The sequence below is a fragment of the Mastigoproctus giganteus genome, chromosome 10 (genome assembly GCF_048544385.1).
Source record: "Mastigoproctus giganteus isolate SK-2022 chromosome 10, ASM4854438v1, whole genome shotgun sequence".
Lineage (NCBI taxonomy): Eukaryota > Metazoa > Arthropoda > Arachnida > Uropygi > Thelyphonidae > Mastigoproctus > Mastigoproctus giganteus.
In genome coordinates, this window is record NC_143584.1 from 214,156,023 (window position 1) to 214,179,614 (window position 23,592).

General features: G+C 38.3%; 1 protein-coding gene across 1 annotated transcript in view; it reads left to right on the forward strand.

Annotated features, from left to right (window-relative positions):
* LOC150079882 (glycogen [starch] synthase-like) overlaps positions 1-16,452 on the forward strand; it is a 143,026-nt gene extending 126,574 nt beyond the window's left edge. Inside the window, exons 14-16 of the mRNA XM_090383602.1 lie at positions 2,786-2,887; positions 3,030-3,095; positions 16,399-16,452. Of these exons, the coding sequence (XP_090239728.1) occupies positions 2,786-2,887; positions 3,030-3,095; positions 16,399-16,404 (174 nt within the window). The 3' untranslated portion in view covers positions 16,405-16,452. The remainder of the gene's footprint in view (positions 1-2,785; positions 2,888-3,029; positions 3,096-16,398) is intronic.
* Positions 16,453-23,592: the final 7,140 nt, after the last annotated feature.

The window sequence follows — 23,592 nt, forward strand, 5'->3', positions numbered from 1 at the left end:
GATAAGTCACTTTAACCAAAACATGATTCGTCAAAACAGAAAAATTATTCTTTTCATGGATAATGCTGCATCTCACCCGCACATTGAATTGTCCAACATTCAAATCGTTTTTCTGCCACCAAACACATCTGCAGAGTGTCAGCCCTTGGATCAAGGGATAATAAAAAAATTTAAACTTCACTACAGAAAACATGTTTTAAGACATCTCATTGCAAACATGAACGATGTAACATATGCGAGTCACCTTGCAAAGAAAATCAGCATCCTAGATGCGATTCAGTGGATTTCCTCTTCAGTAAACGCAATTAGAAAACAAACTGTCGTGAACTGTTTTGTAAAGTCTGGCTTCTCAAACGCAAAAATTGAAATTGTGAACAGCAATGTGGAACACCAAGAAGAACAAGAACTTCAACATCTATTGATAATGTACGATATTTCAGCTACAAGTGACCCTGGCTACAAAGATATAGACTCGAACCTCATTACCGAAGATGGTGCTATAGATATCAACGACATTATCATTGATATTTTTTAAGAAGTTCCTCATGAGTATGAAGAAATGGAAGGAGGTCATTCTGTTGAAGAACATATTAACGACGAACCACCGATGAAAATAGAAGAAGCGCTCATACAAATCAATCATTTAAAAATGTTTTTCACCGCTGAAGAAGATACTGAAGGACTTTCGATGGTTTCTTCACTCCAAACAAATGTTGAAAACAAAATTATCAGCCGGAAGAAGGTGCAGAAGAAAATAAGTGATTACTGTATGTATTTTTATTAAGATAAAGTCATAATATGCATAGCACAATTGTATGTATATTATTTACAAAAATATTGTGCAAAATCTGTATATAATTTAATTTAATTTTACATTAAATGTTTAACGATTTTTCTTTATCTCTTGTGTATGTAATTGTATATTATTTACAAAAATATTGTTCAAAATCTGTATATATTTTAATTTAATTTTACATTAAACGTTTAACGATTTTTCTTTCTTTCTTTTTTTTTTTTTCTCCCTCAGACTTCTTGTTAGCGGACACTTCTCTCTAACGGACACATTTTCGTTCCCCATGGCTGTCCGTTAAAGGGAAGTTTCACTGTATGTACTTGTTATGCAATGACTCCCAGCAGTCTCTGGAATCCTCAGCACCTTGTTTTCCAGGCTGCTGCTCATTTCAATAGAAACAGTGCAAGAATCACTTTCACCTCTGCCAGCGGCTACTGTTAATCTATTAGTCCATGTATCCCCCCCCCCCAAGCTAGCAGTTTTCTGACCCACCTAACTCGATAGCATCAGTAAATATTCTTGCGCCCTTTCTATTTAAGTGTATCTCATTGCTGTAGAAAAATCTCTCCTCTCAACAAGCACAGACCAGGCTGAGAAAAATTCTACCCCCTTGAGCCTTGCACAATCTCTCCATGGCCGAATTGATTGACAAGGTTTTAAGTGAGAAGAGCAGAGAAAAAACTTTTATCAGACACTGAAGATATATCCAAGAACACAATGAAGGTTTTGCTTTTGTGATCAGACTAAAACAAGTTTCTGTAGAATGTCAAGAGATACCAGAATTGAATGATTGAAGTCTGGATGAAAAGATGTGACTCAATAGACTGCAGTAGAATTTTGTCAGATATTTTACGTAATGGCATACAGATTGAAATGAGGAGGCAGAAGTCAGTCAGATTGATGGTATTATAAAACTTTGGAATTGGTAATACATGATAGCATTTCAAATCTTGCTTGTAAAGATGGAGTAAGACATCCAAGAAAAAATTATTGGAAATTTTAATGCAACATTTGGAACTTTTAACCAGCCCTAAAGTAGGATAATCAGGGAGAGTATTCATTATGGGCTAGATACCCAAATCCAGAAATGGCAGAGTCTCATACTGAATATTATGACAAGTTACATATTGGAACCACATCTCAAGATCAAAGGAGTTTGACTGCATGGGACTGCATCAGTGAAGACTTGTTTTACTTTGGATGTTCTTAAGTAAACAAAGTCTGATAGAATTTGGGCTTTTGCTACAATAAAAGCATGCCTGCGAGCAGAAAATAAATTCTAATTTGACCTATTCTTAAACTGAATATCTAAGTTTCTATTCTATCAGGGTTTGCTCTGAGAGGGAAAGGTACATAGTTTGGACATAATATTTATGAAAATGAAGGTTAGCCATTGGGCTATGACCTCGCCTATGCCTCTACCAGTCATCATCAGTAGTGTTTTCTTCTTATTTACTTAGCTATGTATAAGTTCTAATAAGAATGTGGCAGACTACATCTGGATTTTTGTGTATTTCTAATGCTGGTAACCTTTTTTTTTTTTTGTAAATTTTCATCTTGAATTGTTTATCTTGAATGCAGATCAAGTATGTTCCCTTTTTATATTGTTTCAACCTGCATAATGACTTTAAAAACTTATACCGCTAATGAAGTAATAAAGAAATGCTGACCTCGTTTGCTTAAAGCTGAGTAAAATGGAAGTTTTGAAAGCTGTGTCAAAAGAATTCAGTATTATGCCTGTGATTCTTTCCACATTCGTGAATAATCGTACTCAAATTCATTGTGTGGAAATGGTGTAGCATACTGGACTGGCACACCTTTTCATAAAAAAAAAATCAGATTTAATAAAAAGTTTCAGAATTAATTTAAGCTGTATTCTTTCTAAAGATTATTCAGTAGCAGATCCACTTCAGCTGTCATTATATGCTTCAAATATAAAGTTCAAGTAGTATTTTTATTTATTTATTTTTAAATATGACTCACTATTTTCAGTACCTGTTTGACTTTGCCAGCTTATCTCGTCGTCAGAGAATAATGCAACGTGTACGAACAGAACGTCTCAGTGAATTACTCGATTGGAATTATTTAGGTAAAGTAAGTAATGTTATGATTTGTTCTCCATCTTGTTTTCAAATAAGATTTCAGATTGGGATTTAGGGGAAAAACATTAATAGTTTCTTATTCATTATGTTTACAACTGCAGATTAACAATATCTTTTAATTTTTAAATATTTAGTATTATAAAAAAGCAAGAACCATGGCACTGAAACGGATACACCCAGAAATCTCTGATTCTGAAGATGTGAGTATATTGATAAATTAACCCTTAATGATTAGAAATGATTGACATCAAGAAATTAGTATTAAAAATTCAAAATGATCCAAAGAAAAAGGTTTTGTAGCATTTGCAAAAAAAGTTAATATTAATAATACGTAATCAAAAATAAAATATAAAATAAGTAAATAAATAAATAATATAAGAGATTATTTATTTATTTTAGAGAATATAAAATGGCTTTCCAATTTTATATATTATCTACTTTCAAATATTTATAAGTTCCCTGATTTTGAAAGCCTGGATGGTAGCTTATTCAATAGTTGATTAACTTTGAATAAAGGCAAACTTTCTTATCTAGCCTGTAATTATCTTTCTTTAATTTGAATCTGTGTCCTCTTTGCATCATCCGAAATGGAGAAAATATGTCCCCATCTGTAGGCTTACGCCACTCTTTAAAAGCTTTAAACCAGATGCTTAGTTTGCTTAGATGCTACTTTGTAGCTTATAAAACGTATTGTCTGTTCATATAAGAATATCTCTTTGCATCCATAACTGATCTCATACTCTCCTTTGTACCCTTTTAAGTCAAGATGTAGGCTGATCATTAACTTATACAGTGGAATAATTATCTCCTTATCTCTACTGGCAATATTTCTTTGTAACATTTTCCAATACACCATATGCTGTCTTACATCATTACTGCACTTTTGAGAAAACTTCTTATTGAACTGTATTACAAACAACAGGTCTTTTTTCATCTCAGTAATATTCAGTATATGCCATTCAGAAAGTTTATAATTTAATTGGGATTACTATGGTGCATTCCTGTAATTAGAAGTGCCATTAAAATAGCTCAGAAATTTTTAAATTCCTCTGTATCACTTCCTTATACACCCTGATACCACTAGGAGTAAATAAATAATTAAAGGAATCTTCGTAATATACAATTAACTGGTACTTTAATACATTAATTGACAAAATTAACAGAACACATAGAAAACATGGTGTAACTCATGCAGTTTGCAATTAAGTGGGACAGAATTTGGTATGGTGGTTTACCATAGAAAAACATTGTGGAGACAGCAAGAAACTTCAGACAGGTATGAAGGACATTTATAGGGGTTGTATGAGAATTACCAAAAAGGTCACATTACAAAAGTCGATACAAGATTCTCAAAAATATTGTCACCTGTTATCAGTATGGCATATGAGCCCCTCCGATGGCTAAACATGCCTGACAGCAGTGAAAAATGCTCAATGTAAGGGTAATTATAAGATTCTATGACAACAAATCCCATTTTTCCACCACTGCAGACCTTAGCTCTCCAAGTGACTAAGGAGTTGGCTGTCAGCTTGCAATGCAATGTCCAATGGCATCCCGCACATGTTCGATTGGATTTAAGTCTAGCCATTGTAGTTGTTGGATATCTTCAGTTTTGAAATATTCCTACACCACTTGAGCTCTATCACAGCCTAACACAGCCCATGTATTTACTTGTTCCACTATGACTCCCAGCAGTCCTGAAAATTCCCATTGCCTTGCTTTCCAGGCTGCTGCTCAATTGCATTTCAATAGATAGTGCAAGAATCACTTTTACCTCTGCCAGCGGCTACTGTTAATCTATTAGTCTGTGTATCCCCCCCAAGTTAGCAGTTTTCCGACCCACCTAACTCTGCCGCCTCGATAGCATCAGCAAATATTCTTGCACCCTTTCTATTTAAGTGTATCACATCCCTGTAGAAGCAGTCTCTCCTGTTAACAAGTACAGACCAGGCTGAGAAAAATTCTACCCCTTGAGCCTTGCACAATCTCTCCAGGGCCGAATTGATCGAAAAAGCTCTGATCATACACTCCTTCCTATCGTGTCTGGGCAGAATTGCAGATACTTTCAAATTCAACCCTAATTCACAGCTTTTTTTCAACAGTGACCTGTACTTGTTAAGTAATTCTGCCGATCTCCTACTCTTAATATCATTAGTGCCAACGTGTACAACAATATCACCCCTTGTTCCCTTAAAGGATGATATCTGCCCTACAACGTCATCAACCTTTGCCCCTGGCAGACATACCCTGGTCCTGTTCCATCTATCCTTTTTGCACAATATGTTCCTCGTTTCCTTGACAGTAATCACCTACAACAACTAGTTCCTTTGGGACCAGCGCATTCTGCCTTGGGGGTTGCCGCTATGTTGCGTGATGTTCAAGCGCAAGCTCTGGCATTTATGTGTGCAGCTGAGAGCTTGATGGGCCCCTCAATTTAAATCCTTCGAGGGCATTAGCATTAGCATTAGCATTAGTAGAGGCATTTGATGCAAGAAAGCAAGCTTATGCAGCATCAGCCAAAAAAAAAAAAAAAAAAAAAAAAAAAGTAACATAAATAAATAAAAATAACCACTTCCACTTCACCCCTCTGTTCGTTCGAAATACCTGTCCAGCTGAGCCTTAAACTTATTTAGGCTATCAACTTCCACGACAAGGGATGGAAGTCTGTTCCACCCACCAACCACCCGCTGGCTAAAGGCAAATTTCCGCACATCTATCCTACATCTGTCTTTCCTCAATTTGAATTTATGCCCTCTCAGGTGATTTTTCTGAGCTAGAGGAAGAATCCCATCAGCATTGAGCATGCTCAAACCATTCAAGGCTTTGTACACCTCTATCAGATCACCCCGCTGGTGCCTAGTTTCCAGACACTGTAATTTGCAAAACTTAAGCCTTTCTTCGTAAGAGAACCCCTTTGTCCCATTCACCAATCTAGTTGCCCTTCTCTGTACTCGTTCCAGCAGCTCTACATCCTTCCTGAAATGAGGCCTCCACGCCTGTATACAGTACTGTAGGTGTGGCCTGACCATTGCCTTATACAAGGGAATAATCACCTCCTTATCCCTGCTAGAAAAATTCCTATATATCATTGACAATACACCATGAGCTACTCTTGCAGCTCGTCTGCACTGCTCAGAGAACTTCATATCTGCCTGCACCACCACCCCCAGGTCCCTTTCATTCTCTACCACTGTCAGTGTAGTACCACAGAGTTGATACGTTGCTCTGGGGTTGCTGTTTCCCATATGTAGTACTTTACATTTGTCAATGTTAAACTTCATTTGCCACCTCGAAGCCCATCTGCTCAACCTTTCCAAATCCTGTTGCAGCAGCATAGTGTCAGTAGTGTCCTTGACAACCCTGCCAACCTTCGTATCGTCTGCAAACTTGGACATTAAGCCTGATATACCATCATCAATATCATTTATAAATACAGAAATCAATAAAGGCCCCAATACTGAACCCTGAGGGACTCCACTAATAACATTAGTCCACGATGAGCAGTGTCCATTGATTACCACTCTCTGTCTTCTCCCCCTCAACCACCCCTTTATCCATAGCAGCAACTTGCCTCCAATGCCACACTGCTCCAATTTGTGCAGCAGTCTTCCATGTGCAACAGTATCAAAAGCCTTTCTAAGATCCAAGTATATAATATCAAAGTTATTCCCTGCATCCAGTTCTTTTGTGACTGCATCATAGTATCCAATCAAATTGGTCAGGCAAGACTTCCCCTTAACAAAACCATGCTGTGTCCTAGCTATAACTGAAGTCTTGTCTAGATGATCCTGCAGTGCTTCTTTCACCAGTGCCTCCATTAATTTTCCGGGAACAGAAGTTAAACTCACAGGTCTATAATTACTTGTGTCAGCCTTTGATCCCCCTTTGTGAATTGGGGTCACATTTGCACATCTCCAGTCAATGGGTACCTCCCCTGAGTCCAAGGAAGCTCTCATAATTATGGCTAAGGGTTTGCTTACCTCCTTTGCTGCCTCCTTTAATATAACTGGATAGATCCCATCCACCCCAGGTGCCTTTCTTGTGTTTATCTTCAACAATTTCTCCTCCACTTTGCTCTCAGTTATTACAAGATTCTCTAGCTTACTGCTAGAGTTGAATACACCTCTGGCATTCCCCTCGCTGAATAACTCCTCATGTGTGAATGTCGATGCAAAATATTCATTTAGTTTGTTAGCTACCTGAGCAGGGTCATCAACAGTTGACCCATCGATCTCAAGTGGACCAATCTGATTCATCCCCTTCCTTCTAGAGTTTACATAAGTAAAGAACTCTTTGCTGTTTTTCTTCGCATCCCTTGCCAAGGATCTCTCGTAATCTGCCTTCGCCTGCCTAACCTCCTTTGTAACTTGGTTACAGATCAACTTGTATCTATCATAGGCATCCGTGTCACGTGTTAATTTGTATGTATCCCATGCATTTTTCTTCTCTGCCATATGCCTCATTAGTTCATCTGACAACCATTTAGGCCTAAACCTTGAACAATATTTCTTAGTTGGTATGTAAAGCCTAGTAGCTTCCACGATAAGTTCTTTGAATGCTTCCCATTTTGAATTTGCTGTTGGCAATATCATCAGTTGATCCCACTGTATAGAATTTAAATACTGTCTCAGTCCATTGTAGTCGCCTTTACGAAAGCAATACCCCTTCCCTTTACCCCTAATGGTAGTTACCTCTTTGAGTAACTCCCACTTCAGCACACTGTGATCACTGCCACCAAGTGGTTCATTTATCTGCAGATTCTTAATGCATGAAGAATCACTACTGATAATCAAATCAAGAGTATTACTCCCTCTAGTTGCCTCCCGAACATGCTGATGTAGAAAACAATCATCCAATAAATCCACAAAAGCCTTGCTACTGTGTGAGTGACCAGCCCCCAAATTCCAGTCAATATCTGGGAAATTAAAATCCCCCATTATAAGACTCTCTGATTTACTGGCCCACTCTATTTCTCCGAAGAGTTTCTTATTATACTCATCAGAGTCATTAGGCCTATAGCACACTCCTACTCTCAATTTTGATCTCCCAATGCTTATGTCACACCAAACTGACTCGACACTGCACTGTCCAGCGATGTCGACTGGCTTCACTTCCTTGGATTTTATGTGTTTCTTAATTAATAGCATAACCCCTCCTCCCTTCCTATCCTGTCTATCCTTTCTGTACACATTGTACTCCCCAAATTCCAGTTCTGCATTTCTTATATCTGTGTGACACCACGTCTCTGAAATCCCCACAATATCTGCCTTTGATGTTTTGAGCAATACCTCAAATTCATCAAATTTATTTACTAAACTCCTAGCATTGGTGTACACACAAGTATACATGCACCTGTTCTTTTTCTTAGCTACCCTAACACAACCCATGTGTTTACTTGTACCCCAATGATTCCCAGCAGTCTCTGAAATATCCTGCATCTTATTTTCCAGGCTGCGGCTCATTCCAATAGAAGCAGTGCAAGAATCACTTTCACCTCTGCCAGTGGCTACTGTTAATCTATTAGTCCTTGTATCCCCCCAATCTAGCAGTTTTCCGACCCACCTAACATTGCCTCGATAGCATCAGCAAACATTCTTGCACCCTTTCTATTTAAGTGTATCCCATCCCTGTAGAAGCAGTCTCTCCTGTTAACAAGTACAGACCAGGCTGAAAAAAATTCTACCCCTTGAGCCCTGCACAATCTTTCCAGGGCCGAATTGATTGACAGGGCTCTCATCATATACTCCCTCCTATCGTGTCTGGGCAGAATTGCAGACACTTTCAATTTCAACCCTAATTCACGGCTTTTTTTCATCAGTGACCTGTACTTGTCAAGTAATTCCGCCGGTCTCCTACTCTTAATGTCATTAGTGCCAACGTGTACAACTATATCACCTTTTGTGCCCTTAAAAGATGATATCCGCTCTACAACGTCATCAACTTTTGCCCCTGGCAGACATACCCTGGTCCTATTCCACCTATCCTTTTTACAAAGCATGTTTCCCGTTTCCCTGACAATAGAGTCACCAACAACTACTAGTTCCTTTGGGACCAGCGCATTCTGCCTTGGGGGTTGCCGCTGTGTTCCGCGATGACCAAGTGCAAGCTCTGGCATTGGTGTGGGCAGCTGAGAGCTTGATGGGCCCCTCACTTGTAATCCTTCGAGGGCATCCACCCTATCCTTCAAGCTCTCATATAGGCCCATAACAACGCTGAGTTGTCGCCTTATCTCCTTACACTCCTTGCATCGCACACACACAAAGACATCCCCCATGGCAGTATCATGTCCCATACTTGACTGCTCCGCAATATATTCGATACCAAATTCGATACCAAATACCTTGGAGGATAGGGCATCCACCCTATCCTCCAAGCTCTCATATAAGCCCATAACAATGCCGAGTTGATGCCTTATTTCTTCCCACTCCTTATATCGCGCGCACACACAAAGACATTCCCCTTGGCAATATCATGTCCCGTTCCTGATTGCTCCACAAACATCAAACAAGCAGTGCATTTCAATAGACTGTGATTCAGAGGACAACCGCCCCCCTCAGTTCTCCCCTGAGCCACAGCACTTCCACTAGTTTGAGCCTTTTACTTTGCTGCTCTGCTGTGAGTCATGATTTCTATTCAAGTTCAATAAAATTCCAATACAAAATATAACCCTAAACCTATATCCCAATGCAGTTATAACACTATATATATGTATTTTGGTATCGAATATTATCTCTGAGTTACATTATATGACTTTCTTATATGTATTAATTTATGATGTTACATTTGTAATAACTAGGTTGCTATATTTATTTAGTTAAAAAAGTACAATTCAATTAACAATGAAATTTAATAAGATTAATAAATTTACTGATTAATTGATACTACTATACAGTTTTATATAGTTTTCTGTTAAACCTTACGCTAGCACACATATCTTATAACAATGGCAGCAAGTTACGAATTGTTAATCTACAGACACAAGGTATTATTTACTTTCCAAATCGTGCTGTCTAAATTCAAAATAAACCATGGAGCTTGACTAGGTCTATAAGCTACTTATAGAAAATAATTTAATCTAACAATTAAGTCAATAAAGTGGCTAAGTATAATTAAAAACTTTTCGTTCACAGGAGCTGCAAAACCTGTCCACACGTGGATTTGATACCCTTATGGATACTAAGTAATAACCTACAAGATCTCTATCTAAATTCAATTTTCAATATTCTACAACTGTCTTTCCTCAATTTTAATCTGTGTCCCCTCAGGTTCTTAATCTGAGCAAGCGGAAGTATCCCGTCAGCATTGAACCTCGATCAGATCACCTCACAGGTGCCTAATCTCCAGATGCTGCAATTTGCAGAACTTAAGCCTTTCTTCATAAGCGCATCCCTTTGTTCCTCTCACCAATCTTGTTGCCCTTCTCTGTACTCGTTCTAGCAACTCTACATCCTTCCTAAAGTGAGGCCTCCAGACCTGTATACAGTACTCAAGGTGTGGCCTGACCAATTGCGTTATACAAAGGGATAATCACTTGTCTCTGCTAGCAAAATTCCTATATATCATTGACAAAACTTCATGACCCTCTGGCAACCCATCTGCACTGCTCAGAGAACTTAATATCTGACTGCACAATTACCCCTAGGTCTTTTTCATTCTCCACCTCCTTGAGTGTAATACCACACAGTTGGTACATTTCTCTTGGGTTACTGCTACCCATATGGTGTACTTTGCATTTGTCAATGTTAAACTTCAGTTGCCACTTCTCAGCCCATCTTCCTAACTTTTCTAGATCCAGTTTCAGTAGCATACTGTCTTTACTGTTATTAACAACCCTTCCAACCTTTGTATCATCTGCAAACTTGAACATTAAGCCTGATATACCTTCATCGATATCATTGATAAGTATACAAAACAACAATGGGCCCAGCACCAAACCCTGGGGGACTCCACTAATAACATTAGTCCACGTAGAGAAGTGTCTATTTATTACCACTGTCTGCCATCTCCCACTCAACCATCCCTTTATACATTGCAGTAACTTGCCCTTAATGCCATACCGCTCCAATTTGTTCAGCAGTCTTAATGTGCAACAGTATCATAAGCAGTGGTGAGCTATAGTGGGCTCGCGAGAGCCCATTGTTATTTTTTTTGAAAATTTGCGAGCCCATCGTTGAGGCGATCATTTATTTTACAAATGAAATCCTAATTGCGCAATTGTTGAGTATCCAGAGCCGAAACTACGGTGGGATGAATGGGGCCCCATTCCCAGCATTTTAATAGCACAATTGATCGGTTATGTATTTTAAAATTGCTTCATTTTTGATTTAATTACAGTCGGACCTCTGTTTAACCAACTTCTTTATACCGAATTTTTTTAAATTCCCCTTGGTAATTACATTTAAAATACAGTAGTTTCCGTAGAACGAAAATTATTTCCATGTAATGAACAGATTAGGAGAGACAACTTTGTATGCATTGTTCTCCCCTCTAGCCTTTAGGTAATTAGAAAGTGCGAATTAAGGGTGAAAGGGATTACCGTTCCACAACATTAGTGGTGTTCGTAAAACTTATGCAGCCACATTCCGAGAAGTTGCGCTAGTCAATGTGCTTTCCATAGCCAGTCAGAGGATTAAGAAGATTCCCGACATGGATAATAGCCTGTGTGGTCAAGCTGTGTTGTGGTTCCCCTTTACTCCGACAAATGGGCATGTGTTTTTCGGAGAAGTGAGTGATCCATGCATTTCAGTAAATTTCTCCATCTATGTTTACATGGTCACAGTAGCCGAATATTTGAGTGATTCCGATATTTTGCACAGTATTCAAAGATCTAGTGACAGCAACGTGGGGGGGTGAGGAAACTAAGATATTATATAAACTTTTAGATGAAATGTTCACAGATTTTCAAACTTTGTCAAGCCTTTCATTGTGTAGAAAATGTTCTAAAATATAATGGCATACAGGCAATAATTAAAAAAAAAAAAAAAACTGTATTACCAATCTCCAAAAAACTAGTGCGAATTAAGAATGATTGCTAAAGAACTTGATGTGGAAACTACAAAGATCGGTCATGTGTTCGGGCTACGAAGAGCAGCTTGTAGCTTGCAAATGGTAATTACGGGTTAAGGGAATTATTCTGCAATGTGCAAACATTTTGGATCAGATGCCGCCGCAGCCCAGTGGTCAGGCGCGCGAGTGCATAAGTACACATGCCTTGAGTGACTCGGATTCAAGCGCCGTGACTGCTGAATACGGTGCTGTTTCTTGTATTCTCTCTACCTTGTGAACTCCTCTGACGGTATGGTCGCCCTGGAGTATAAACACAAAATTTATTTTTATGTGGGATTGTTAATCATCATCATCAGCCATTTTCAATCCACTGCAGGATGAAGGCCTCTCCAGCAACTTTCCAATTCCTTCTGTTTTGAGCACTGGCCATCCATTTACTACCCAAAAAGGGATTGCTAAAGCGACTTTTAAATCTGGAATTTCTTAACCATTTAGCACTAATGATCGACATCCTGCAGGAGCTCTCTTACATTTCAGAAGCTTTACAGATTCACTATGGCAAAAGCAGATAAATTAATTATTCGAACTATCAATGTTATTGCTAATTTGAAAAATTCTGAAGGAAAATATGAAGCTAATATTGAGAGCATGTTGAAGTGGAAAGAATTTGAAGGAATCGAAAGTAAGAACAGTAAAATTACCTTGTGACAAATTATTAAATGCATTGTTTTATCCTTAAAGGATAAGTTATTAATGCAACAGGGTGATTTTAAATTAAATAAAGAAAATAATCATACCATTGAAAGAAATTTTAAACATATTCTACCAGAAATCGTGGAATTTAAAAGAACTTTCGTCTCGGTGGCAAGACTGTGAAAACTGAATAAGAAATTTGTTTTTTGATAAAATATGAAATAAAAATTAGTGACTTTGTCGAAGACAGTTTATCTTTAAAATCGAGTGAAATTCCCTTTACAATTAAGAAAGCCAGAAATATCTTTGAAACCATTGTGATTAGCAGTGCTGAACCTGAGTGAGCTTTCACCGTAATGAATAATATCGTGTGAATGAATGAATGAATAAATGATTGAATAATGTTGAAAATTAAACACGTTGCAGATTATAATGACCATACATCTAAATGGAAAACCATTGCTTCAATTTGATCCGGATCATTATGCCAATATTAATAAAGAAGTAAATTTCATATGGCAATTTTTAAAAGAAAATTTTTTTGAATATTTGTGCAATATTTTTTTCATGTAACCTGTGATTTTTGTGTACCTTTTCTAGAACAGTTTATTTTAATGTAATATTTGTTTTTATATTCTAGAATGTTTTGTGATAATTCGTTATTTGTAATATGGGAAATATTTTTGTTATTTTTTATTCGCAATATTAAAATTTTATCAGGGAAAAAAATGTATCCATTATATTGCCCTAGTTGTAAAAAAAAGAATAAAAAAGTCGCACGTCTACCGAGCACGAGCGGTAGATGGTTTTATGTGAAACATCCTTCGCATCACTATATGACGTCACATGGTTGTGACGTCATACTGTTCAAAAATTCCAAACAGTTAGAACTCGAGATATCGTACTGGTCACGAAAAATGCGTCACGCGCTCTAATCTAATCATACTACTAGTGAGTATCCCACACAGACTAGTTGTCTGAGCGTGGGAAGCACCTCTGGCAGACACCGCGGGTGACGTCACTTCTGTGACCGATCAGATTTACTCGATAGGTACCTCCCCCCCTCCAAAAGGATGTTTCACATCAAAAAGTCGGCAAAAGTGCGAGCCCATTGTTAAAATATTCACAGCTCACACCTGATCATAAGCATTCCTGAAATCCAAATATATGATATCAGAATTATTTTTTGCATCCAGTTCCTTTGTGACCACATCGTAGTATCCAATCAAATTGGTCAGACAAGACTTCCCCTTAACAAACCCATGATGTGTCTGAACTATTACTGCTGTCTTGTCTAGGTGATCCTGTATCACCTCTTTAACCAGCGACTCCATTATTTTCTCCGGAACAGAAGTTAAAATAATAGGCCTACAATTATTTGTGTCACCCTTTGAGCCTCCTTTGTGAATTGGGGATACATTTGCACATCTCCAGTCCCTGGGACCTCTCCTGACTCTAAGGATGCTCTCATAATTATGGCTAAGGGTTTGCTTACTTCCCTTGCTGCTTCCTTCATTATAACTGGATAGATTCCATCTGCCCCAGGTGCCTTTTTTTTAGGTTTAACTTCAACAATTTCTCCTCCACTGTGCTCTCAGTTATTACAAAATCACTTATCTCCCTGTTAGAGTTTGATAAACTTCTGGAATTCCCCTCCTTGAATAACTCTTCATGTGTGAATGTATATGCAAAATACTCATTCAGTTTATCAGCTACTTCAGCAGGATCATCAATAGCATTAGCATTAGTAGAGGCATTTGATGCAAGAAAGCAAGCTTATACGGCATCAGCCAAAAAAAAAAAAAAAAAAATCACTCCCATTTCACCCCTCCATTCGTTCCAAATACCTGTCCCACTGAGCCTTAAACTTATTTAGGCTATCAACTTCCACAACAAGGGATGGAAGTCTGTTCCACCAACCAACTGCCTGCTGGCTAAAGGCAAATTTCCGCACATCTATCCTACATCTGTCTTTCATCAATTTGAATTTATGCCCTCTCAGGTGATAATTCTGAGCAAGAGGAAAAGTCCCATCGGCATTGAGCATGCTCAAACCATTCAAGGCTTTATACACCTCTATCAGATCACCTCGCCGTTGCCTAGTCTCCAGACACTGTAATTTCCAAAACTTAGCCTTTATTCGTAAGAGCAACCCTTTGTTCCATTCACTAATCTTGTTGCCCTTCTCTGTACTCATTCCAGCAGCTCTACATCCTTCTTGAAATGAAGCCTCCAGACCTGTATACAGTACTCAAGGTGTGGGCCTAATCATTGCATTATACAAGGGAATAATCACCTTATCCCTACTAGAAAAATTCCTGTATATTACTGACAAGACACCATGAGCTACTCTTGCAGCCTGTCTGCACTGCTCAGAAAACTTCATATCTGCCTGCATAATTACCCCAGATCCTTTTCATTCTCTACCACTGTCAGTGTTGTACCACAGAGTTGATACATTGCTCTGGGGTTACTGTTTCCCATATGTAATACTTTACATTTGTCAATGTTAAACTTCATTTGCCACTTCTCAGCCCATCTGCTCAACCATTCCAGATCCTGTTGCAGCAGCATAGCGTCAGTAGTGTCCTTAGCAACCCTGCCAACTTTTCTATCGTCTGCAAACCTGGACATTAATCTTGATATACCATCATCAATATCATTTATAAATACAGAAAACAACAATGGACCCAACACTGAACCGTGGGGGACTCCACTAATAACATTAGTCCACGAAGAGCAGTGTCCTTTAATTACCACTCTGTCTTCTCCCCCCCTCAACCATCCCTTTATCCATAGCAGCAATTTTCCTCCAATGCCACACTGCTCCAATTTGTGCAGCAGTCTTCCATGTGCAACAGTATCAAAAGCCTTTCTAAGATCCAAATATATAATATCAAAGTTATTCCCTGCATCCAGTTCTTTTGTGACTGCATCATAGTATCCAATCAAATTGGTCAGATAAGACTTTCCCTTAACAAAACCATGCTGTGTCCGAGCTATAACTGAAGTCTTGTCTTGATGATCCTGCAGTGCTTCTTTAACCAGTGCCCCTATTAATTTTCCTGGAAGAGAAGTTAAACTCACAGGTCTGTAATTACTTGTGTCAGCCTTTGATCCTCCTTTGTGAATTGGAGTCACATTTGCTCATCTCCAGTCTATGGGTACTACCTCCCCTGGGTTCAAAGAAGCTCTCATAATTATGGCTAAGGGTTTGCTTACTTCCTTTGCTGCCTCCTTTAATACAACTAGATAGATCCCATCCACCCCGGGTGCCTTTTTAATTGTTATCCTCAACAATTTCTCCTCCACTTTCCTCTCAGTTATTACAAAATCATCTAGCTCTCTGCCAGAGTTTACTTCACCTCTGGCATTCCCCTTCCTGAATAACTCCTCATGTGTGAATGTAGATGCAAAATACTCGTTTAGTTTGTTAGCCACCTGAGCAGGATCCTCAACTGTTGAAGCATCAATATCCAGTGGACCAATCTGATTCATCCCCTTCCTTCTAGAGTTTACATAAGTAAAGAATTCTTTGCTGTTTTTCTTTGCATCCTTTGTCAAAGATTTCTCAGTAGTTGTACTGATATTATCAGCAGTTGTATTGCATAAACTATATGGGCTATGGAGAAAAAAAAAACTGAAAACCTATCTGAAATCAGCACACAAAACTAGTATAGAAAAGTGTGCTTACATTTTTGATGAAAAAAAAAATTTTTCAATGATTGATTTATGTAGTTTAAATTAATGACTTGTAATTTTAAGAGACTTTCAGATTTTGAATGTAGATTTATTTTGTTTTAGGTATGATGCTGCTCAAAAATATGAAAATGAATTTTCTTTTAATGTCTAAAGTTCAAAAAAAAAAAATTCCTAAATGTGTGTTTGAACTCCCTCTTGCATTTATATCTTCATTTTTTTAAATACTGCATTAATTGGAAATGATAGTAACAAATGCAGAACTAATCTTAATAAATGGGGAAAAAAAGTGTCAGTTATTGTATTAAATGAGATGGGAGTAATAACTGCACCTGGAAATAAAGGTATTTCATATTAAATTATGTAAAAGGATGAAAATTCTTAATCTCTACTGCTTGTAATATGTTTTTCTTTAATATTTCTATTTTAATTTTTAATATATTCTTGCATTTTTCATTTTTTAGCAATAGTCAGATAGTAGTTATTTTATAAATGATTCAGTAAAATTGTCCAGACTTACTATTTAATGCTAAGATTTTAGTTACTGCACTGTGTTATGTCATTAATTATTGTTTAATTTATTATTTGTAATATTCATTCTTATATATACTTGTATGATTTTGTTATATTCTCATTAAAATTTATTTATAGGATCAACTTATCGTTAAAAACACTATTCGTAATATTTTCATAATTCAAAAAATTGTCCACACTTGTCTTTCAACACTGTAAGATTTTAGTTACTTCATTATGTTGCATCTTTCATTATTCTTTAATTTATTATTATAAGTATCAATAGCAATAATAATTGTTATTTTACCTTCAGGTGTGTGTTTTCCAGGAGTTTGAATGTTTTTGATGTCCTAAAAAATAAAAAATAAAATACCCCATTTCATAATATAATTGTGCTTCAATGTTAAAAATTTGTAGTTACCTGTCATCACCAGCACTAGAAATTAACAATAATCTAATTATTAAATTAGCAGATATATCTATTATTTGATGAATAATCAACATTCATGATTTGGTTTTTTTTTTTCAGTCTTGAAGTAAACAGGACAAAAAATAAATAAAAAATTAAGCATCCATTTATATAAATTGAATGTTTGAAAAAACATGCCATTTATATTTATTTTTTTAAAGTTCTAAATAGCGTATTCTAATCTTGGACTACGTGGATAAGAAATATTTAATTTATGTATATTGGATGCTACTCATATCTGTTGACTTCATCTGTCTCCAGTTTCCTCATTCTGTACCAATTTCAGATTTAATAAAGCGACATTCATTTTGTAGAATGTCTTCTACTTCCAAATATTATACATATACATTTTTTCTTTATAAATTTTGTCATTGACAAGAAAATCATATACATGGCTGTATCTGTTTTAAAAATTCTATTTAAGAAATTCATCATATTCTATTTAGTTTATATAATAAACTACAAGATGTGGCAAATGTTAAACTTCATTTGCCACATCTCCACCCATCTGCTCAACTTTACAAGCTCCTGTTGCAGCAGCGTACTGTCATTAGTGTCCTTAACAACCCTGCCAACCTTCGTATTGTCTGCAAAGTTGGACATTAAGCTTCATGTACCATCATCAATATCATTTATGAATACAGAAAACAAAAATGGACCCAACACTGAACCCTGAGTTACTCCACTAATAACATTATTCCACAATGAGCACTGTCCATTGATAACCACTCTCTGTTTTCTCCCACTCAACCATCCCTTTATCCATAGCAGAAATTTGCCTCCAATGCCACACTGCTCCAATTGGTTCAGCAGTCTTCCATGTGCAACAGAACTGGATGCAGTTATTCCCTGCATCCAATTCCTTTGTGACCACATTATAGTATCCAATCAAATTGGTCAGGCAAGACTTTCCCTTAACAAAACCATGCTGTGTCCGAGCTATAAATGAAGGCTTGCCTAAATAATCTTTAACCAGTGCCTCCATTAATTTTCCTGGAACAGAGGTTAAACTAACAGGTCTATAATTACTTGTTTGATCCTCCCTTTGATCCTCCTTTGTGAATTGGGGTCACATTTGCACATCTCCAATCCATGGGTACCACCCCTGAGTCCAAACAAGATCTCATAATTATGGCTAAGGGTTTGCTTACTTCCTTTGCTGCCTCCTTTAATATAACTGGATAGATCCCATCCACCCTGGGTGCCTTTTTTATGTTTATCTTCAACAATTTCTCCTCCACTTTCATCTCAGTTATTACAAAATCATCTAGCTCACTGCCAGAGTTTAACTCACGCTGGCTTTCCCCTCCCCGAATAACTCCTCCTGTGTGAATGTAGATGCAAAATACTCAATTAGTTTGTTAGCCACCTGAGCAGGATCATCAACAGTTGAACCATCAATATCCAGTGGACCAATCTGATTCATCCCTTTCCTTCTAGAGTTTACATAAGTAAAGAACTCTTTGCTGTTTTTCTTTGCATCCCTTGCCAAAGATTTCTCGTAATCTGCCTTCGCCTGCCTAACCTCCTTTGTAACTTGGTTACAGATCAACTTGTATCCGTCATAGGCTTCTGTGTCACATGTTAATTTGTATGTATCCCATGCATTTTTCTTCTCTGCAATATGTCTCATTAGTTCATCTGACATCCATTTAATCCTAAACCTTGAACAATATTTCTTAGTTGGTATGTAAAGCCTAGTAGCTTCCAAGACACGTTCTTTGAATGCATCCCATTTTGAATTTGCTGTTGGTAACATCATCAGAAATCCACAAAAGCCTTGCTAGTGTGTGAGTGACCAGCCCCCAAATTCCAGTCAATATCTGGGGAATTAAAATCCCCCATTATAAGACTCTCTGATTTACTGGCCCACTCTATTTCCCTGTACAGTTTCTTATTATACTCATCAGAGTCATTAGGCCTATAGCACACTCCTACTCTCAATTTTGATCTCCCAATGCTTATGTCACACCAAACTGACTCGACACTGCACTGTCCAGCGATGTCGACTGGCTTCACTTCCTCGGATTTTATGTGTTTCTTAACTAATAGCATAAACCCTCCTCCCTTCCTATCCTGTCTATCCTTTCTGTACACATTGTACTCCCCAAATTCCAGTTCTACATTCCTTATATCTGTGTGACACCACGTCTCTGATATCCCAACAATATCTGCCTTTGATGTTTTGAACAATACCTCAAATTCATCAAATTTATTTACCAAACTCCCAACATTGGTGTACACGCAAGTATACATGCACCTGTTTCTATTCTTTGCTACCCTAACACAACCCATGTGTTTACTTGTACCACAATGACTCCCAGCAGTATGGTAGATGATATTCATCAACCGGTGAAATACCACCACTTTGCTTATTGGAGGCTTGAAGTGGTGGAACGCATGTTTAGTCTCTAGAGCTAAGTTCCAGTCAACCCTTCCCTATCTCTTCCATCATGCAGTATGATTGATGAATTTTGAGGTTATGATGAACGTCAATTCGGCCCTGGAAAGATTGTGCAAGGCTCAAGGGGTAGAATTTTTTTCAGCCTGGACTGTACTTGTTAACAGGAGAGATTGCTTCTACAGGGATGGGATACACTTAAATAGAAAGGGTGCAAGAATATTTGCTGATGCTATCGAGGCAGTGTTAGGTGGGTCGGAAAACTGCTAGCTTGGGGGGAGACAAAGACCGATAGATTGACAGTAGCCACTGGCAGAGGTGAAAGAGATTCTTGCACTGCTTCTATTAGAATGGGCAGAAGCCTGAAAAACAAGATGCATGGTATTTCAGAGACTGCTGGGAGCCATTGCGGTACAAGTAAACACATGGGTTGTGTTAGGGTAGCTAAGAATAGAAACAGGTGCAGGTATACTTGCGTGTACACCAATGCTAGGAGTTTAGTAAATAAATTTGATGAATTTGAAGTATTGCTCAAAACATCGAAGGCAGATATTGTTGGGATATCAGAGACGTGGTGTCACACAGATATAAGGGATGCGGAACTGCAATTTGGGGAGTACAACGTCTACAGAAAGGATAGACAGGATAGGAAGGGGGGAGGTGTTATGCTATTAGTTAAGAAACACATAAAAACCAAGGAAGTGAAGCCAGTCGACATCGCTGGACAGTGCAGTGTCGAGTCAGTTTGGTGTGACATAAACATTGGGAGATCAAAATTGAGAGTAGGAGTGTGCTATAGGCCTAACGACTCTGATGAGTATAATAAGGAACTGTACAGGGAAATAGAGTGGGCCAGTAAATCAGAGTGTCTTATAATGGTAGATTTTAATTTCCCAGATATTGACTGGATTTTGGGGGCTGGTTACTCACACACTAGCAGGGCTTTTGTGGATTTATTGGATGATTGTTTTCTACATCAGCATGTTCGGGAGGCAACTAGAGGGAGTAATACTCTTGATTTGATTATCAGCAGTGATTCTTCATGCATTAAGAATCTGCAGATAAATGAACCACTAGGTGGCAGTGATCACAGTGTGCTGAAGTGGGATTTACTCAAAGAGGTAACTACCATTAGGGGTAAAGGGAAGGGTTATTGCTTCCGTAAAGGCGACTACGATGGACTGAGACAGTATTTAAATTCTATACAGTGGGACCAACTGATGATGTTACCAACAGCAAATTCAAAATGGGAAGCATTCAAAGAACTTATCTTGGAAGCTACTAGGCTTTACATACCAACTAAGAAATATTGTTCAAGGTTTAGGCCAAAATGGATGTCAGATGAACTAATGAGGCATATGGCAGAGAAGAAAAATGCATGGGATACATACAAATTAACACATGACACAGAAGCCTATGATAGATACAAGTTGATATGCAACCAAGTTACAAAGGAGGTTAGGCAGGCGAAGGCAGATTACGAGAAATCTTTGGCAAGGGATGCAAAGAAAAACAGCAAAGAGTTCTTTACTTATGTAAACTCTAGAAGGAAGGGGATGAATCAGATTGGTCCACTTGATATTGATGGGTCAAGTGTTGATGATCCTGCTCAGGTAGCTAACAAACTAAATGAATATTTTGCATCGACATTCACACATGAGGAGGTATTCAGCGAGGGGAATGCCAGAGGTGTATTCAACTCTACAGTAAGCTACAGAATCTTGAAATAACTGGGAGTAAAGTGGAGGGGAAACTGTTGAAGATAAACACAAGAAAGGCACCCGGGGTGGATGGGATCTATCCAGTTATATTAAAGGAGGCAGCAAAGGAAGTAAGCAAACAATTAGCCATAATTATGAGAGCTTCCTTGGACTCAGGGGAGGTACCCATAGACTGGAAATGTGCAAATGTGACCCCAATTCACAAAGGAGGATCAAAGGGAGGATCAAACAAGTAATTATAGACCTGTGAGCTTAACTTCTGTTCCAGGAAAATTAATGGAGGCACTGGTTAAAGAAGCACTGCAGGATCATTTAGACAAGACTTCAGTTATAGCTCAGACACAGCATGGTTTTGTTAAGGGGAAGTCTTGCCTGACCAACTTGATTGGATACTATGATGCAGTCACAAAAGAACTGGATGCAGGGAATAACTTTGATATTATATACTTGGATCTTAGAAAGGCTTTTGATACTGTTGCACATGGAAGACTGCTACACAAATTGGAGCAGTGTGACATTGGAGGCAAATTGCTGCTATGGATAAAGGGGTGGTTGAGGGGGAGAAGACAGAGAGTGGTAATCAATGGACACTGCTCATCGTGGACTGATGTTATTAGTAGAGTCCCTCAGGGCTCAGTGTTGGGTCCATTATTGTTTTCTGTATTTATAAATGATATTGATGATGGTATATCGGGCTTAATATCCAAGTTTGCAGACGATACAAAGGTTGGCAGGGTTGTCAAGGACACTACTGACACTATGCTGCTGCAACAGGATCTGGAAAGGTTGAGCAGATGGGCTGAGAGGTGGCAAATGAAGTTTAACATTGACAAATGTAAAGTACTACACATGGGAAACAGCAACCCCAGAGCAACGTATCAACTCTGTGGTACTACACTGACAGTGGTAGAGAATGAAAGGGACTTGGGGGTGGTTGTGCAGGCAGATATGAAGTTCTCTGAGCAGTGCAGACGGGCTGCAAGAGTAGCTCATGGAGTATTGTCAATGATATACAGGAATTTTTCCAGCAGGGATAAGGAGGTGATTATTCCATTGTATAAGGCGATGGTCAGGCCACACCTAGAGTACTGTATACAGGTCTGGAGGCCTCATTTCAAGAAGGATGTAGAGCTGCTGGAACGAGTACAGAGAAGGGCAACAAGATTGGTGAATAAAACAAAGGGGTGCTCTTACGAAGAAAGGCTTAAGTTTTGCAAATTACAGTGTCTGGAGACTAGGCACCAGCGAGGTGATCTGATAGAGGTGTATAAAGCCTTGAATGATTTAAGCATGCTCAATGCTGATGGGATTCTTCCTCTAGCTCAGAAAAATCACCTGAGAGGGCATAAATTCAAATTGAGGAAAGACAGATGTAGGATAGACGTGCGGAAATTTGCCTTTAGCCAGTGGGTGGTTGGTTGGTGGAACAGACTTCCATCCCTTGTGGTGGAGGTTGATAGCCTAAATAAGTTTAAGGCTCAGCTGGACAGGTATTTTGAACGAACAGGGGGGTGAAGTGGAAGTGGGTTTTTTTTTTTTTTTTTTTTTTGGCTGATGCTACATAAGCTTGCTTTCTTGCATCAAATGCCTCTACTAATGCTAATGCTAACGTCATGGCGTAATCCAATATTCCTTACATTTCGAGGGTGCAGCTTTAAAACGGTGTTCGCAGGCTGGCCGCTAGTTAGTACACTGGACCGAACCTATTGGTAACTCTCCAGGAGGCTTCCGGATCAGCTAGTGTATAATCTTGCTACCTCTACTCTGCCAGGTAGTGACTGGAGGGAGTCCGAGTAGTGTGTATGCGGGGAGCATTGTCGAGGCCACGTTATGTCAAGGATTTGGGTATATTCTTACCACGTGTACGCCATATCCAAAAATTTCATTACTTCATACAGCATGTCCCACCCACTTTTTCTTACTATTGAATACACCATGAATTATCAAACTAATAGAGCAAGCTTATCTACGAAAAGATCTAAACCTCCTGAGCACTTCCTAATTCATTTCACAAATATACGTGGTCTCAATTCTAATCTCAACGATGTCCATTTTCACTTGCAGTCTGCCAAACCTCATGTACTTTTTCTGACCGAAACTCAGTTATCGGTTGATTCAACTACTGCTCATCTCAAATGCCCAAATTATTTGCTGTATGATACCTTTCGCCTCAAAGGTGGTACTTGTGCATATGT